The following is a 19126-nucleotide window of genomic DNA, read 5'->3' on the forward strand; positions in this document are numbered from 1 at the left end:
TAATCCTCATTTTATTACTTTCTCTTGTCAAGTGGCTAAAGAGAAGCTGTCAGCCCAGGGACGCCACCCCACTCGCGTTTGTTTAACTCCCAAATTACTTCATCAGAACCATCTGCTGCAAACGTCTTGGCCGGGGTTATTTATATCTCTATTCAAACGCCTCTCCGTGCCAGGGGGCCAAAAATGTTAAAAGAAGCCTTGGGGTCACGGGTCCAGGGTCGGTTGGTTTTTGATTATTTTTATTATTATTATTATTCAGTGGTAGGAATGCCCATCATCAAACTGGCAGGTGATACTACAGGTGGCATAGGGATGCAGAGAGAGCAGAGCTAGACAATCCAGGTGGATCTCGCTAAAATGGGAGGATTTCTCTGCTGATGAAATGTAGTGAGGAAAATGTGACGTCTCAAATGTTTTGGATGGGGAATTGAGCACTCCAGCACAATGGGAAATGGAGGGTTTATCTGCCTGGATGACTGGAAAGAGGCCTCAAACCCATAATGCTGTTTTTCCAGAATTATGTCCCACTTTTTTTTTTTACTTTTTTTTTAAAAAAACAAAGCTAAGGATTTGTAAGATGGCAAATGTTTACTAAATCAGTTGGTTAGAACAATTGCTTAAACACACAATTTTATTGGCTGAAAAGGTGAGCCCTGGTTTAATCAGACAGCAGTTGTTTTTTTAAAGAATATTATTCATTCAAATGCTTATAAAATTGCAGGTGGCAAGTGCTGGCTTAAAAGTTTAGACTACTACCATGAGCTCTATGTGGGGCTGCCCTTGAAGAGTGTCCAGAAGGTTCAATTGGTGCAAAATCCATGATCTGCCTTCCTCAAGAGAAAGGACTCCACTGGTGAAGGGTCCTTCCTTCTGATTTGGGGGGATTCCCCCCTCCCCATAGCTCTCCCCATTTTAGCTGGGTCTCCTGACTATGTGTAGCATTTTCAGGCAGCTGGAGGGGCCTGTACAGTTGATCCAGTACACATATATACTAAATATAAATAAAAGAGGCACTTCATACTATGTCCAGAAAAGGAAGAAGGCCTGTTGAAGAGGTAATGTCTGCTGCAACGCATTCATACCTTGTCTAAAACCAAAGGAAAGATGTTTGATTTTTCTTTAGAACTGTTTTGCTCATATGTAAAGTTGTGCAGGTTTATTCAGTCACTTAACTGATTCCAGCTGCAATCCTATACTCACTTACCTGGGAATAAGCCCGTTGAAATTAATGAATGTTTCTTCTGAGTAGACACCTTTAAGATTCCACTGTCAGGATTCCATACCTACACCCACTTTCCTGGGAGTATGCCTCATTGAGCTCAATGGGACTAGCTTCTGAGCAGCCGCATAATAGCATTGTGCTGCAATCGACCCAAACTCATCCTATTGTTCGACTAACAATACAACCCTAGACGCCTCTATTGAGAAGTAAACCCCATGGAGTTCAATGAGATGTGCATACACTGAGCGTCTCTACACTAAAGGAAATCTCGTTGTTTACCGGGGCTGTTGTGCTTCCTGATTCTTGGAGTGATTGATATGAGTTGATTACACCAGAGGAGAGGGGTGACAAGGCAGAAGATCCTGCTGTTTCCACGTGGGCTCCTTTGAATGGAGGGATCGTCTCGCTTCCTCCCTGGCACGTGCACAAAGGAGGAGAGGGGAAGTCTTGTTTTCATAGGTTAACTTAGAATCATAGAATAGCAGAGTTGGAAGGGGCCTACAAGGCCATCGAGTCCAAGCCCCTGCTCAATGCAGGAATCCACCCTAAAGCATCCCTGACAGATGGTTGTCCAGCTGCCTCTTGAAGGCCTCTAGTGTAGGAGAGCCCACAACCTCACCAGGCAACTGATTCCATTGTCGTACTGCTCTAACAGTCAGGAAGTTTTTCCTGATGTCCAGCTGGAATCTGGCTTCCTTTAACTTGAGCCCGTTATTCCGTGTCCTGCACTCTGGGAGGATCGAGAAAAGATCCTGGCCCTCCTATGTGTGACAATCTTTTAAGTATTTGAAGAGTGCTATCATGTCTCCCCTCCATCTTCTCTTCTCCAAGCTAAACATGCCCAGTTCTTTCAGTCTCTCTTCATAGGGCTTTGTTTCCAGACCCCTGATCATCCTGGTTGCCCTCCTCTGAACACGCTCCAGCTTGTCTGCGTCCTTCTTGAATTGTGGAGCCCAGAACTGGACACAATACTCTAGATGAGGCCTAACCAGGGCCAAATAGAGAGGAACCAGTACCTCATGTGATTTGGAAGCTATACTTCTATTAATGCAGCCCAAAATAGCATTTGCCTTTCTTGCAGCCATATCGCACTGTTGGCTCATATTCGGCTTGCGATCTACAACAGTTCCAAGATCCTTCTCATTTGTAGTATTGCTGAGCCAAGTATCCCCCATCTTGTAACTGTGCCTTTGGTTTCAATTTCCTAAATGTAGAACTTGGCATTTATCCCTATTAAATTTCATTCTGTTGGTGTACTGTTTCCTCACAGCCCCCAGGAGAGCCAGGACTTACATCTGAGTAAATGTAAGACCCTCAGCACATTTACTTGGGAGTAAGCCCCACTAATCACAATGGGACTTACTTCCGAATAGACATAAGACCCTCAGCACACTTACTTGAGAATAAGCACCACTGAACTTAAAGGGGTGTTCTCTGTAGAGTGGGGGATCAGATCTGCCTCCTTTTGTTGCAGGGAGGCATTTTACCCCCTTTTCCCTCTATCACAGACACGGAAAAGTCCTTCCTTGGCAAATTCATAGTGCAACCACAGCTCTAAACACTGCCAATTTCACACCATTAGGGCTTGTTCCAGCTTTTATTAAGGGGGCGGGGAGGGGAGAGACGTTCTGGCTGATGGCCCACATCATCAAAGGGACCCGCAAATCTCCTGGAGTGGCCAGCCACAGACACACGCCCTTTATTTTGCTTGTGTGAAGAAGCCCAACTGCCTGTTTTGTTTTATTTATTTTTTAAAAAAGGGCTGACAGCCCTAATTATTATTCTGCTTGGAATCAATCAAAGCCGGATCAAGGGTTTTGTGGGCCCGTGAGCACATTCCTTCCATGTGTTTCTTCTGCTTTCCACTTGTGACACGCTATGATCTGGATGGTAGAAACTGATTTGGGGAGGAGGTAGATGAATGATCATCTTGACTCACAGGAGAAGCATGAACGGAACAGTGGGGCCCAGAGGAGGGGGATTCCCTCCTTCGGAGGTCTGCAAGTCTAAGCATACTTCATGCCATTGCTTTGGCGCGGGCTACACAGGGCTGGTGCTACCATAGAGGCCACTCAGTGCCAAGCTAAGAGGGGCGCCAGGCACACGATGGCTGTGAGCCGGCCCGGCCCAAGGATTCAGCTGGGCCTGGGTGGGTGAGATGGCGCCTCGCGCCCGCCCAGTCAAAGTGAAGTCAGGGACTCTGGGGTGGGGGTGGGGGTGGGGCGGCTCTACGTTCAGACTTCCGGAATGCTCCCAGAAGAGAGAGGCAGAGAGAGAGAATGTATGGGTGAATGGGGTACATGGGGTCTTTGAGTGAATGCATGTGTTCATGCGTGTGTTTGTTTGGAGTGAGTGATGCTGAGTGTGTGCGTGCACACACGTGTGAGTTGGGGGGATGATTTGGAGGCGATATTCCTATTTAATAATGCATTTTAGACCCATAGACGTCCCTTTCCAATTTGTTTGCTATAATTGGCATGACGTATTTCTTGCACTTTAAAATAAATGTAGCAGTTTCAAGTTTTGTGCGTCTTATTTTTTCCAGGAAACATATGTTCTTAAAAATCAAAGCTGGCATTTTTTTGGGGGGGTGAAAGTAGCTCACCTTGCCTAGGGCGCAAAATAGTCTGGCACCGACCCTGAGGCTACAGAAGAAAAACAATCTCCCCTGTTACTACACACCCATGGGCTCAATGCCCCATTGCCCAGCCTTCCGCTGGCAGTGACATCCCCTGGTTGCCTTTGTTAGGGAAATTCCCCTAACCTGATAGGGAAGGGACGACTTCACAACCAGTCCAGACACAGAGACCCTTTATTACTGTGCGCACAGGAGAAAAGCCCTCACCCTGTACAAAACGATGGTAGAAAAACTCTCCTCCCCATCATCTACATCAGCATACATTCATACTCATTAAGTTGCTCAGATGAAGTCATAGTCTTTTCCCTCCTCCCTCCCGTGACTGATCACAAGTCCCATATATGTTCTATAAACACTACAGAAACCCATTCTTACATAAACAATCCCATATTTTGGCAGCCTATGACCGGTACAAAATGTTGCATCCTCTTCCTTGATAAGCCCTTCAAGGAGAGAGAGGGATTTCAGAACTTTATGCTCTGACCTAAAAGAAATGGCTAGTCTTGGTTTAGATGTCTCTATGTCTGGGGAACATGGATACGTGCTTCTGGCCTCAAGGCCTTCTTTCTCCGATATGTTCTGCTATAGGGTATGGGGCAAAGGGTTTAGGGCAACCTTGAGCCTCAAGTGAAGACTGGAAACTTTATTATTTTCCATGAGGAGGCACGAAGGTGGGGGCCAGGGCCAGAAGTGTGCATGCTTGCACTTTTATTCAAATAATATTCACATTGGAGTAAGGGGCTTCAGGTGGGCTTTTCAGATTTCTTTATCACCTTCTCCCTGTACTGAATTATTTCATTTACCCTCCTTCTTGGCATCATAGGATTTACTGATAATATTTAATTCCACTTGTCCTGTCAGGAGTTCAGTGTAGCATCCTTGCCTCTCCCCCTCCACTACCACCCAACCCCTGCAACTTTTCCTCACAACAACCCTGTGTAGTAGCTCCGGTTGAGAGACCGTGGCTGGCTCTAGGTCACCCAGTGAGTTTCAGGGCTGGGGGGAGATTTGAACCTGGGTCTCCAATCCTAGTTTGATACTCTAAGCCAGACTTCCCCAACCTGGCTCCTTCCAGATGTGTTGGATCACAACTCCCATGATTCCCAGACAGCATAGCCAATGGTTGGGAATTATGGGAGTTGCACCCCAACACATCCAGAGGGTGCCATGTTGGGAAAGCCTGCTCTAACCACTACAGCACACCGTGGCTCTCCCACAGCATGGGTAGAATCCAACGTAAGTCCTACTTAGAGTAGACCCATCGAAATGAATGGAACTGAAGTTAGCCATGACTAATTTAAGTCCTTTTCATTTCAATGGGTCTTCACTAAGTAGGACTTGCGTTGGATTTTACTCTATGTGGTCCCCACCCCACCCCGCTTCCTACCTGCCAATAATGTGGAGTGGCAGGAGGGACACCATTTTTCATTGCAGTTGTTTTTGTATTTTGTAATGTGTGCTGCTAGCATGGTGCTTTTATTGGTTTTAACTTGTAACTTTGGATAAGGAAAAGTGGGTTGGGCCATGCATTTTTAATTAAATAAAAAACACATTATCTCTGTACCAGGAAATACAACAGCTGCTTAGTCTCTGCACTGCCTAGCTATTCTCATCTTTCTTTGTTCTTCCTCTGTTTTAGCCAGTAACTGGCTATGGTGCAAAGACTGCTAGCTGTCTTCAGCCGTCTTGGGGCAGGCGGGCAGGGCAGTTGGGGGTGGGGGTTGCTCACTGAAAAAGAGACTGACTCTTCAGGTGCAATCCTATCTATGTTTAGACAGAAAAGACCCTCTTGCTCCCAGCCAACATGGCTGTTAAAGATACGGGATCCGTGTCCTCCTTTCCATACAGACACCCTAAAGCAACATCACGTTTTAGCAGTCTCTGAAGCATCCTTTTCTTTCAAACTCCCCAACATTCCTCCTTCTCTGCTGACAGCCTGCCCTCCCATATCAGTTAGGAAGGGTGAAGATGCCATAAAGTCATCACCTCAAGCAGAGAAGACACTTATCTTTATTCACTTACGGAAGAGAAACCAGACACTTGCAAGGAGTTCTCCGCTTTGATCTTGCCTTATCGTCTTGATCCTAATTGTCAATTAGGGTTTGTTGTGGAGATGGGGGGGGAGGGTGATGGGGGGGAGTGTGGATTTGTAATGTTTAAGAACCTCAATGAGGAAATTGTCAACCGTTTAGATTAACTGATCAGGGCAGAAGACAAAAAGAAGTGGCGAATTCTTCTGTTTTGAGTTTCTGTATAAATTCGGCCAGCCTTTTCTCAGGGGGGTGCTGGGGGGTTGTATTCTAACACATTTGGAGGGCTCTCCAAAGGCCAGATCTACATCAAGCAGGGTATAACACTTTGAAAATGGTTTGAAAACAGTATATGGAATGTGTCTTAGGCCCCAACAGTTGTCAATGCTGTTATAAACCATTATAAAGCAGTAGTGTAGATCATGCCTAAGTTGGGGGAAGGCTGAAACAGGCACTGACCATAAAAGCAGGCCTTGCCCCACGATTTACAGTTAAGTGTGAATGGAACCACATATTACCTTGGTAAAATGCACGTTCCTAAACCTGTGTTTCCTAGCAAAGCCAGCCTAACCGTTAGGCAGAGTGAAGTAGCTGCCACAGGCAGTGAATGCTGGGGTGGGTGGGGTAAAACAGCGAACGGAGTGTTTCATGCAACCTGCTGCCCTCAGGTGTGGTGAAGGACATTGTGCAGTTGCCAGTGTTGGTAGGGACAAGCCAGCAGAGGCTGGTGGCTCTGATTTCAGTGGGGCTGTGAATCCATTCTGGGTTTCAGTCACAACCAGCCAGAACTCTAAATGAGCTGTCCAAGGTACTGAACCCATTTTGAGGGTAGGGTTCATCACTCTGGATAGCTCCTTTAGAGTTCTGGCTGGTAGTGACCGAAACACAAATTGGAGTATAGTATCGGGAGGTGCCATCTTGTCCTTTGCTTGCCTCAGGCAGCAAAATGTCTCAGGCTGGCCCTGTTGCTGACATAACACACAAAGACCCTGTTCAGATGACACGCTAAGCCACGGTGGTTAAGTACTTTGAACTCAATATTATGGCTTAGCATGTTGTGTGAGCCATTCCTAATTTCAGTGGCTTAATAATCACAGTTTAAACACACTCCCCAACCACTTGCTGCAAAAGTGTTAGTGGCCTAACCATGACTTAGCGTGTTGTGTGAACAGGCCCACTTAGGAAACATTGATACAAGGAAATCAGCAGGGAGGGGTGGTCAGTCCATTTCTTCCTTACTGCAAACACACACACACACCCCTCTGGTTTTCCTTCAGCCAGGTAGTATGGCCATGTGTCCTACTTTGCTGACGACAGTCCTCTCTTCGAAGGCCTCCTTTGTTTGAAGGACTGTTGAGTTTAAAGTTCAAGGGCTATAAGAAAAAGCAGGGAGGATCCCCGAAGTTGCCCATCAGCACTTAGCATCTGGGCGGCTGATCTTTTGGTCACAGTCTTCCACACTACGGTGAGATGTACTATATTTCTATTTAAAATTTTAGTAGTTATTTCCACATTTGCCTCTATAAATTAGCATATGCAGTTTTCATGCAAATCGGTGCACCCTTTTGTCCTTTTGGTAATGCGTTTCATCTCTCGCCCAGGCTGCCTACCCCTATATTGGCCTTACAGGGGCTGGAAACATCAAGTTTCCCTTATAACATAGAGTTCTACCCTAAAACAAAGCTCGTGAGAGGGAAGAGAATGCTAAAGGTTCATGGGAGATCAGTCAGAGAAAGGAAAAGAGAAGAGGAGAATTTTTAGCAGATTTTACCGACAAAGTAGTTGGTCTGCTAAGCTGCCTGGATGGGAGTCTGTCTGGAAAACAATATATACAGTATATTGGGTTTCATGGAGAAAGCTCAGGGTATCGGTGTAATAAGATAGGCAAATCCTAGGGTGCAATTTGGCCTTTCTTCTTCTTCTTCTTCTTCTTCTTCTTCTTCTTCGCATAGGGTATGCACAGTCCTGTTTCCCACATAAGAAGGTAACAGTCCCCAACCTTTTTAGGTCAGCGAGCATATTGGCATTTTGGGAGAAAGACAGGTTGCTTACCTGTAACTGTAGTTCTTCGAGTGGTCATCTGTGCAGTCACACATATGGGCTCTGCGCCTGCGCGGGGCCAGCTTCGGAAACATCACTAGCTGAAACCTTTTTAGGCGGGAACCCCTCCCCCACCGTCCACTGAGCATGCTCAGGGGTTCCCGCCTAACTCCTCAGTTCCTGAAACCGCCTAAACAGTCTCACTGAGGAAAACCACCAGGTGATCAAAATTTTAATGACACCATAGTGGGGGACGGTGGGAGGGTTGTGTGACTGCACAGATGACCACTTGAAGAACTACAGTTACAGGTAAGCAACCTGTCTTTCTTCTTCGTGGTCTCTGTGCATCACACATATGGGCGAATAACAAGCTGACTTACCAGAGGTGGGTGGTGTCAGGTGATGGATGAATTTCACAGAATTGCCGATAGGACGGCACGCCCAAAAGCGCAGTCTCTACGCGCTCTGATGTCCAGACGGTAGTGGCTGGCAAAAGTCAGAGGAGTCGACCAGGTAGCCGCTTTGCAGAGGTCTGGTAGAGCGATCCCCTCTTCAAAGGCTGTAGAGGTGGCCACTCCTCTGGTGGAGTGAGAACGCACCTTACCCTCCAACGGGAGGCCAGCGAGCTCATAGGCTAATATAATAGTCTGAACAACCCAAGCAGATATTCTCTGTGGGGATGCCTGAAGTCCTTTTTGTTTGCCCCTGTAACAGACAAAGAGTCTTTGAGATCTCCGGAGAGTAGCAGTTCTGGACTGATAGAAGGCAAGGGCCCATCTAACGTCTAGGGTATGTAGAGCAGACTCAATAGGAGATGTCGGCGAAGAGAAAAAACTTGGCAGGGTGATATCCTGTCCAAGATGAAAGGAAGACACAACCTTTGGTAGAAAGGCTGGGTCCGGTCTAAGGACCACCTTGTCAGCATGAAACACCGTGTAAGGTGAATCTATGCGGAGTGCTGCTAGCTCTGATGCACGCCTAGCAGTTGCGACTGCCACAAGGAATGCCACCTTAAACGTGAGTAACCGCAAGTCCGTCCTTGCTAATGGCTCAAAGGGTTTGGTAGACGGTGCCTTGAGTACCACTGAGAGGCTCCATTGAGGAACAAAAGAGCGAACTGGTGGAATTGTGTTTTTCACGCCCTTCATGAACCGTTTTATCAAGGGGTGTGTGAAGACCGAACAGCCCTGAAGCCAATGGTGTGAGGCAGAGATAGCTGCCAAATAAACTCTAAGTGACGAGAACTTGAGTCCTTTTTTAAATAAAGAAAAAAGAAAAGAGAGCACCGTGGCTATTGGTGCTGAAAACGGGTTCTCGTTTCTACTGAGGGCAAAAGCAGAAAATGCTGTCCATTTATTGGTGTATGATCTTCTAGTAGCTGGTTTCCTAGCTGCTAGGATAATGTTCCATACATCAGTAGGCAGGGGTTGGTTGTCTACTGTTGCCTTATCCTCCATGCTGTTAGGTTTAGGGACTGGACATCCGGATGGAAGAGGAGTCCCTTCCCCTTGGATATGAGGTTGTGGCATTGAGGCAGTCTGATAAACTCCGCTGAGGACAGTTTGAGTAGCAGAGTGAACCACAGCTGCCTTGGCCACCAAGGCGCTACTAAGATGGCGTTGTCGTTGTCGCTGCGCAACTTCACAATGACCCTTGAGAGAAGTGGTATGGGGGGGAACAGGTACAGAAGCTGTCCTGTCCACGTCCTTTTGAAGGCGTCTCCTAGAGAGGCTGTCCCTTGACCTGCCCATGTGCAGTATTGGCTGCAGATGGCGTTCTCTGGTGATGCGAATAAGTCTATTACAGGCTGTCCCCAAGCCTGAAAAATCATGTCGAGGACAGAGTGTTTCATCTGCCACTCGTGTGTGTCCACAAAGGTACGGCTGAGGTTGTCTGCCAGGATATTGTCCTGGCCTGCGATATGAATGGCCGACAGAGTCATGTCGTGGGCGATTGCCCAGTGCCAAATGTCCAAAGTTAACGAGATTAGGTCCATGGACCGTGTTCCACCTTGCTTGTTTATATGCCAGACAGCAGCCATGTTGTCTGTATGGATTTGGATTACATGTCCTGACAAGGTCTTCTGAAAGGCATATAGCGCTTTTTGGATTGCCATCAACTCCACAACGTTGATATGTCTTTTCCTGTCGAGAAGACTCCATCGCTCTTGTATGGTTAGGTCCCCGCAGTGGGCTCCCCAGCCCAGTAGGGACGCGTCTGTCATCAGATGTTGAGATGGCAGTGGTGGTTTGAAGTCCAAACCCTGCGTGATATTGGGCAAATCTGTCCACCAAAGGAGTGTGTCCTTTACTTTGGTAGGGAGCGACAATTTCACTCGATGAGCGTCCAATGTATTGTTGTACTCCTGTAAGAGCCACAATTGCAGGGGCCTCATGTGTAGGCGCACCCAAGGAACTACGCTGACTGTGGCTGCCAGAAACCCCAGTAACCTTTGTACCTGGAAAGCAGATGTAATTTTAGACTTGAAGAGTTTAAGTGCAAGTTTAATTAACATTGTCACTCTATCCTCCGGAAGGAAAGCCCTGGAGCGGGTTGAGTCCAGAATTGCTCCAAGGAATTTAATTTTTTGAGTTGGTTGAAAATTTGATTTTTCTTTGTTGATGCAAAGGCCTAATTCATTGAGGAGATTGATGGTGAGTTGGGTGTTACGGGTGGCTTCCTGTTCCGTACTAGCCACTATCAGCCAATCGTCCAAGTAGGGGTAAATCTCTACCCCTCGAGTTCTCAGAAAGGCGCAAACTGGTGCCATACACTTTGTGAAAATTCGGGGGGCAGTAGAAAGACCAAAAGGAAGCACTTTGAATTGCAAAATGTCTTCCCCCACTATGAACCTGAGGAATTGGCGATGATCGGGATGAATTGATACATGAAAGTATGCATCCTTGAGGTCTATAGATGTAAACCAGTCCCTTTGGGAGAGGTAAGGTAGGATGCTAGCTAAGGAGTTCATCCGGAATTTTTTAGGGGTGATGAACTTGTTTAGTTCTCTAAGGTCCAAATAGGCCTCAGACCCCCATCCCATTTCGGGACCATAAAATAACAGAAGTAAAAACCACCTCCTAGTGCGTGTGTTGGTAATCGCTCTATGGCGCCCTTTTCCAAAAGAGACGTGGTCTCTTTCAACAGAGCGTCTGTAGGTGGTGAGAACCTTGCGGTTCCAAGGGGAGGGGAGGTGGAGAATTCTATTTTGTAGCCCCAAGAGATGATGTTAAGGACCCATGTATCAGTTGTAATAGTGGTCCAATTGTGGAAAAACGGGGCAAGGATGTCACCAAACTTAGGTGTTGGGCTGTTTGGTGCATGATAGTCAAAGACGCCGTCTTTGATTTGGGTCAGGCTTGCTCTTATTTTGCTTGAAGCGTCCTGGATATTGTTGTACTGACCTTGAGGTTGGTACAGAGTGGCACGATCCTGCAGCTGTAGCTGTTGATGTCTTGGCTGGAACTTTGTTGCGTTCTCGGCCAACGCCTCTGGGGGAAAGGTCTCTGCAGTTGTTGTTGCTGACCAATCCCCATTTTTTTAGCCGTATTCTTGGCTTTTTGGATACTCTCCATGGACTCATCTGTGGAGGAGTGGAAAAGACCTTCCCCGTCAAAAGGGAGGTCCTCTATCCGGGTGCGTGCTTCTTGGGATAGTCTTGCGGACCTAAGCCACGCATGACATCTCAATGCAATGGAGGCTACCATTGCTTTAGAAGCACAGTCAGTGGCGTGTCTCGCTGTATTCAGTTGTTGGCGAGATAGCCTCATAGCTTCCGTATAAAATACGTTTGCGAGTTCCCTTTGATCATCAGGGAGATATCCAGAAATGGATGCCATTTTTTCCCAAAGGAAAAGTTGATATTTAGCCATGGTGGCTTGGTAGTTATGTACCCTAAGGGACAATGCAGACGAGGAGTAAATCCTTCTACCTAAACCGTCCAGCCTACGGCCTTCTTTGTCTACTGGCGCATTGTGTTTCCTTTGAGTGCGTCCCTGAGATGCCTCTACAATAATCGAGTTGGGTTTGGGATGGGTGAAGAGGAATGGGGCTGTTTTCTCCTGGATCTTGTAGATGTTATCCAGCCTTCTCGACGTTGGTGGCATAGAGGAAGGCAGCTTCCAGGATTGTTGTGCTGTGCGCAGCAGCACAGGTAGATATGGAATGGCCGCAGGGGTTGATGACTCACAGTAGACGTCGTCGTAAACTGGGTCATTCAGCTTTTCAATTGGCTGCGACATCTCAATTCCCAGGGACCTCGCCATCCTTTGCACCTGGTCGGCAAAATGTGCCAAATCCTCCGAGGGGGAGACCACATCCGAGGATACCACCAGGTCATCCGGCGAAGGGATGGATGGTGCTGGCGATGCTTCCTGAGAGGAGTCAGACCGATAGTCTTCATCAGAGGGTTCATCCAATGTATTTTCCCTCATCCTTGTCGCGGGCAATGTCTATAATGACTGTGACGGTACCGAAGCAGTCTGTACCGTAGTCTGCACCGGTTGCGGTGGAGGCGGGGGCCTCGGTACCGAAGGTTGAGGCGGTGGTGGCATAGATGCAACAACTTCCGCAGGCGGAGGGCGGGAAATGGTTTCTGAAGGGGGTTGATGAAACCATGGGTAGGGAGCAAACTGTTCCTGATAATAATAATAGTGTTGCTCACGCCTGTGCCTCCAATCCCCATAATAGTATGGAGGGTATTGAGGAGGTTGCCAGTCCTGGTCGTGTCTCCTGTTCAGTGTGCAGGGATGTTCCCCGTAGTCGTAATGCCGTTGGCTTGAATAGACTGAAGCCAGTGAGCGATCACGATAATAGCCATACGGAGACATTGGACGATACCGACGGCCGTCGGAATTGGGTGCTGAGTATGGATCCCGCAGCATATCCCGGTACCGATGAGGTTCGGTTTCGATAGCCGGATGTGGGTCATGCTGTCGATATTGATGTCCATCGGTATCGAGTGGCATTTGTTGATGCTGACGGTAACGAGGGGAAATAGGGCCCCCTTCTGGTAAAGTAATGTCTTGCGAAGAGCCTCTAATTTCTCCTTCTGAGACTGATGCTCTAACGCTTGTTTCCTCCTCCGGTATCGTGATGATGTTCAAGGGGGACGGTACCGAAGGATCGGTCGGCTGCTCAGCTTGTGGTAGCGCTAGGACCAGAGGCGAAGACGGAGTTGCCCGTCTCGGTATCGAGAATGCTCTCGGTACCGACAGTGTCGGTATCGGGCTCATTAGTACTGGAGGCGTTGTTTGTAGAGAAAGCCTCGATATCGGGCTTCTTGGCACCGCTAAGCGTTTCGGTACTGAAGTTGTCGGTACCGGGCTCTTCGGTACCGATGGATTTGACTTTTTCTTTCCATTCTTTGATTTCAGTTTGCTCTTTTTCTTTTGGGGCTCTTTGGGCCCAACGTGCTCTCTCGCTCTCTTAGATATCTTTTTAGCCGCTTTAGCCGAGGCAGAATGAGAGGAGGAGGGAGGAACTGCTGAGGCTTCACTCCATTCTGGAGGAGGTTGGGGCATAGTCTCCATTTTGTGAGGAGATGTAGAAGCACAAGATTGCCTTGGTTTATCTACTGCCTCCAAAGCCTTTTCCCAAAGAATCGCTCGCAGGCGATCAGCGCGGTTTTTCCTTGCCTGTCTTGAGAATTTTAGGCAGAAAACACAAGACTCTACCACATGAGTCTCCCCCAAGCACAGCAAACACAGGGAGTGTCCATCCGTTTGCGATATTTTTTGACCGCAGTTGGTACACTTTTTAAAAAGTCCTTGGTGTGCCATAAGCACCAGTACTAGACTAACTAACACAAAAAAACTTTTTTTTTAATATAAACTAACTATATAGTAAAGAGAGAAAACGGAGAGGTAAGAAAAAGATTGAAAACGATGGATTTTTCAGCTGAGGTATAACAATACCAAGCGAAGTCTCCAACAAGCTGTCGACCCACAGGCGGTTGAAGAGAACTGAGGAGTTAGGAGGGAACCCCTGAGCATGCTCAGTGGACGGTGGGGGAGGGGTTCCCGCCTAAAAAGTTTTCAGCTAGTGAAGTTTCCGAAGCTGGCCCCTCGCAGGCGCAAAGCCCATATGTGTGATGCACAGAGACCACGAAGAAGAATATATGGGTGCTCTCACAAAATGCCTGCATGGAGGCACCTTGTTCTTTCATAAAACGGCACCTTAACTATCGTGTCTCTTCCCTGGTCTGTCTGAGTTATCTGTGGTGAGTAAGAATCCCCTATAGGCGATGAGACAGAGAAACTTTCTTTAAAAACTTGAAAAAGAGTTTTAACTTTGAAGCTGCTGATGTGCCACTCATGACTAAGACAGGTATGTGCGCACCAAGCCTAATCAAAGTTGTGTGTGGTCTGGTAACTCAGATTTAGCTGGTCTCTTCTCATCCTACTTGCTTTGGCCCACCATCTTCTTCCTTTCTCTCAGGCTCTTCCAGACCAAATGCAGCGGTTGCCTCAAAGCTGTGGCTCCTTCAGAGTTCATCATGCGGGTGCTGGAGAACGTCTACCACGTCCACTGCTTCTCCTGCTGCGAGTGCGAGCGGCGGCTGCAGCGGGGGGATGAGTTCGTGCTTAAGGAAGGGCAACTGCTGTGCCGCAGCGACTACGAGAAGGAGAGGGAAATGCTGAGCGCCATCAGCCCGGCTCCCACAGAGTCAGGTGAGAGAGCAAGGGCAGCGAGGAGAATGTCCCTGAGCATGTGCAGAGCACCTGTCCACCACTCTGAACTCTCAGGCGTCTGATGCCACTTAGACACAGTCCCACCCCAGCAACAGATGAGTCCTGAGCTTGGTTCCGTATTTCCAGTTGCGAAAGCCTCAGGCTGCAACGTTAAACACACTTTCACAGGAGAAGTATATACTTCTGCTACTCACCACATACAGGAGATTATTTTGCTCTGTAGGAAATTGAAATTACACCCTTATTTTGAATTGCCCTGAAGAAGGACTTCATAAGTCCGAAACACGTTGACTAAAAATTCTAAGACATATCTCCAGTTCCACCCCTTGCCCTTGGCTTTTTTTTTTACACTTGTCCTTGATAAATGCCCAGCAGTTCCAACCTCTCATGCTGGCCTGCACAGAAAAGTTCTCCCTGAAGCAATCCCCACCCCCTTCTTCTTCTTCCATTTCATTCTTCATCTCTATGCAAGGGAAAACGTCACCACCTTAACTTCTGTGTGTATACCTGCCGATGACCAGGACCAATAGAAATGAATACTCACCTACAGCAAATAGTATTCATAGGACCTTGTAGCAGGATCTCTCAGACAAGAAGTGTGGCTTGGGGCATCCATCCAAGAAGCCTACCTGGATTTCTGAAAGCAAGGCTGGCGAATAACATTTAGGAACCCTGTCTCTCCTGGTGTGTATTCACCGGTTGGGTACCAGGTGATGGAATCCTTACTAAGGTGGTTTTCTTTCATAGTGAAGAGCGAGGATGAGGATGGGAGTCACCCACACGGCAAAGGCGGCGAGGAAGGCAAAGACCACAAGCGCTCCAAGCGCCCACGCACCATCCTCACCACACAGCAGCGCCGAGCATTCAAGGCCTCCTTTGAAGTCTCCTCCAAACCCTGCCGGAAGGTTGAGTGTCGTTTGCCTCTGTTCTTCTTTCTTTTCTTTTTTTCTAGAAGGGAGCACCTAGCCCAATGCTGAGAGCAAGGAAGCCCTCTGATCACCTTGCGTTGTCCTTCAGTGCAGCAACGTTGTAGGCTGGGAGAGTGCATGTATATGCTGGCCCCAAGGCAAAAAGAGTTGGCATCTTGGTTTCTTTTTGCCCCTGTCCGCAGAGCAAGAATCTGTAGTGGTGAGAGAACTGGGAAGTGAGGAGGATAAAGGATGCCATGCTAGTTGCTGCTTCCCCATATGCTCATCCCTCTACTTTACTGGCTACATTCAACTGCCACAGAAGCTTGGTGTGCCATCATTCTGTTTGCGTTGCATCCAGACCCAGTGACCTGGCAACGCATGGCTCCCTTAAGTACACCCCAGGCCTGTCCTTAAGGAACTCTGCTACAGGCCTATGTGAAGACCTCTACCAGGGAGGTCTACACAACCCTCTTAATAGACCCATTAAGTGCCCAATACCCAAGTAGAGCAGGGATGGGGAACATGTGGCCCCCCCAGATAATTGGACTACAACTCCCATCATCCCTCACATTGGGTATGCTAGCTGGGATTTCTGGAAGTTGCAGTCAATCCACATCTGGAGGGCCACATATTCCCCATCCCTGAAATATGTAGAGCCTCAAATCCATAGTCAAGGTTCAACCAACAACACACCCATGGCGCAACAAGCAGATTTATTCCAGCACCAAGACTAGCCTAATCCAGCCCTTCCAGACTACTGGATCACTTTTCCCAACGCACCCACCACTTATATCTCTTTCGTGCAGTTCTGTGCCCCTTCCCTCAGCCTTTTCTGGATGCATTCTCCATCATCATAGGCGTGCGCAGCACGTTTCATTAAGGTGTGCACCCAGGCTCCTGCATTGGTGGGGCTTTGTGGTGACAGTGACCGGAGGATGGTCTTATGATGCGATATTAACCTTTGGGGGTCCTCATCCTGATCTCTTTGAAATATGGCTCCCGACAGAGAGACATTATTGCTTTAGACATTCGGGTGTGCCCGGGCACACCTGGCACACTCCTTGCGCACGCCTATATCCCTCATCCATATGCTGCATCAGGTTAACCCTGCAGTAGTATTGGGGATGGAGAGGGGGTGGGGGAAGAGGGCCCCCTGCAAGCATTTAGCAAGAAGACATCTTTCATACAAAGGCTGGCGAGGGGAGCACAAGTGAAAGATGCAGCAGTGAAAAAAGCACAACTTCTGGGATTGATATCCATCCACCCAACAAATCATTATCATTATTATTGATAAAAACAATCCATTCATACACTGCTTACCATATTAAAAGAAATCTCTAAATCAGGGGTGGGCTATGTTTGACCTTCCAGAAGTTTTGGACTACAGCTCCCATCAGCCCAAGCCAGCATAGCCAATGGTGAGGCAAGATAGGGGAGGTAGACCAAAACATTTGGAGGGCCGCAAGTTGACTATCCTTGCAATAAATGATCAAAAGTCATGATCCTATCAGATCTGCATTTACTGCTCCAAGGTATACAGTGTTTTAGGCAGCTGTTGTGGTGCTCCCCTACAGTGGTAACCAGATGCACGCTTGAAGCGTGTTTCTAGAAATTTCTGATAGCAGGCTTAAAGGTAACACAACACTGGAACACAGCCCATCCAAAGCCACCCCCAGTGACTGAGTTTCAGGGAGTGTTTCAGCCCCTCCCAAGAACGTTGTTGCAATGTGAATTCTAGGCAACATCTGTGCTGGAATTCTTTTCGGGGTTTTTAACCAGTTCTCTTCTACTTTCCATAATGGGCAGGTGAGAGAGACATTAGCGGCTGAAACCGGCTTGACTGTTCGGGTGGTGCAGGTCTGGTTCCAGAATCAAAGGGCCAAGGTGAGCAACTGCCTCAGATTTTTTTATTGGGATGTCAGCACATCCTTGATGTGAGAAGGGGGGGGCAGGGTGTAGAGGGAGAGATAAATCAATGGTTGCCAGAGTTTTGACCCAGTTAGGTCTTGTTTGCCTGAAACTACAGGCCTATCAGCAACACAAATCCCTGACTAAAGTGACTGTGAGAGAGAACATCCCTGACTGCCATTTTTTTTGCCTCTGTACCCCAGAGGTCTGCTTTTCCAAAATAACTATGAAGACCTGTTCACACTACAACCGCCTCCTGACCTAGATTAACTTTAAACCAAAATTTAAAATGGATTCTCCTCTGCCTCAGTAAGACATTGGCTCACTAACCTTTCACGCAGACAGAACTGAGCAGCCTGGGTCATTCCATCTGGGGGTGGGCAACCCTTCCCTAATGAAGTGCCCTCCAGATGTGGTGGACTGCAACTCCCACAATCTCCAGTTGCAGCCCACCACATCTGGAGGGCATTTTATCAGGGAAGGCTGATCTAATTGTTTTGGGGCTAAAGTTCCCATCATCCCTGACCAGTGGTTGTGCTGGCAGGGATTGATGGGAGTTGGGTTACAACCCCTACAGGGTTGGACGGGACAGCTGAGCTATCCAGGAAATAGAGGCAAATCCCAAAGTTGTGGAACATAGTTTATTTATGAGAAACACTCCAGCAAAAGAGTTTGTGGGGGGTGGGGGGCTGACACATTTCAAGCAAAGTTGCTCTTGTTTATGCTTTGAATATATACACCACCTTCCTACACAAAGCACTCAAAGTGTATGACAGCAACAATAAAATGCCAAGTCAACCTTCTCCAACATGGCACCCTCCAAATGTCTTGTACAAGAACTCCCATCATCATCCCTGACCATTGGTATGCTGGTTGGGGGTGATGGGAGTTGTAGTCCAAAAACACCTGAAGGACACAATACTGGGGAAGGCTGCTGAAAGCAGAAAAAAAATGATCAATATAAATAGAAGAGTAAACTAAACACTTCCCACATCATATAAAACGTATATATCATTAAAAAATATCAATAAATTAAAATACATTTGTCTTATTTGTACTATCAAAATTGTCCTGTCATTAAATAAAAAAATGACTTCTTTGACAAATGATTAAACTTATCAAAATATTGGGTGCTGAGTATTTCTTCCTGGCACAAATCCATCAAGTGAGGTTCTCCCTTTCAGCCTCCCACCCACTTCAAACTGAGGATTACTGCACTTGTTGGATTTCTGCCTGTTGCAAAGCCATTCAGAACACAGGAACTGTAGCAGAAAAGAAAAGAAAAGTGGCAACTCTTTTCCAGGGCCTGGGATCTTAAAACTGTTTGTGTAATGTGAGAGTCAGTGGTGGGAGTGCCAGCTTTAGAACCTGACCTGTTGCTCTGTCTTGAACAGTGGTTTGATCTTCTGGATGTATAGGTAGGGTGACCATATGAAAAGGAGGACAGGGCTCCTGTATTTATAACAGTTGTATTGAAAAGGGAATTTCTGCAGGTGTCATTTGTATATATGGAGAACCTGGTGAAATCCCCTCTTCATCACAACAGTTAAAGCTGCAGGTGCTCTGTCCTCTTTTAAATCTGGTCACTCTGGGATAGCTCCTGCAGCTTTAACTGTTGTGATGAAGAGGGAATTTCACCAGGTTCTCCATATATACACAAATGACACCTACTGACATTCCCTTTT

The 19126-nt window shown here is 47.3% G+C and overlaps 2 protein-coding genes across 2 annotated transcripts in view; one reads left to right on the forward strand and one right to left on the reverse strand.

Annotated features, from left to right (window-relative positions):
• The window catches only part of CHCHD5 (coiled-coil-helix-coiled-coil-helix domain containing 5), a 474014-nt gene that overhangs the window by 433361 nt on the left and 21527 nt on the right, over positions 1 to 19126 (reverse strand). The gene's annotated exons all lie outside the window — the stretch shown is intronic.
• The window catches only part of LOC134394106 (LIM homeobox transcription factor 1-alpha-like), a 109562-nt gene that overhangs the window by 82341 nt on the left and 8095 nt on the right, over positions 1 to 19126 (forward strand). Inside the window, exons 3-5 of the mRNA XM_063119281.1 lie at positions 14369 to 14601; positions 15370 to 15527; positions 17340 to 17417. Coding sequence (XP_062975351.1) covers positions 14369 to 14601; positions 15370 to 15527; positions 17340 to 17417 — 469 coding nt within the window. The remainder of the gene's footprint in view (positions 1 to 14368; positions 14602 to 15369; positions 15528 to 17339; positions 17418 to 19126) is intronic.

This window comes from Elgaria multicarinata, chromosome 3 (assembly GCF_023053635.1).
Source record: "Elgaria multicarinata webbii isolate HBS135686 ecotype San Diego chromosome 3, rElgMul1.1.pri, whole genome shotgun sequence".
NCBI lineage: Eukaryota > Metazoa > Chordata > Lepidosauria > Squamata > Anguidae > Elgaria > Elgaria multicarinata.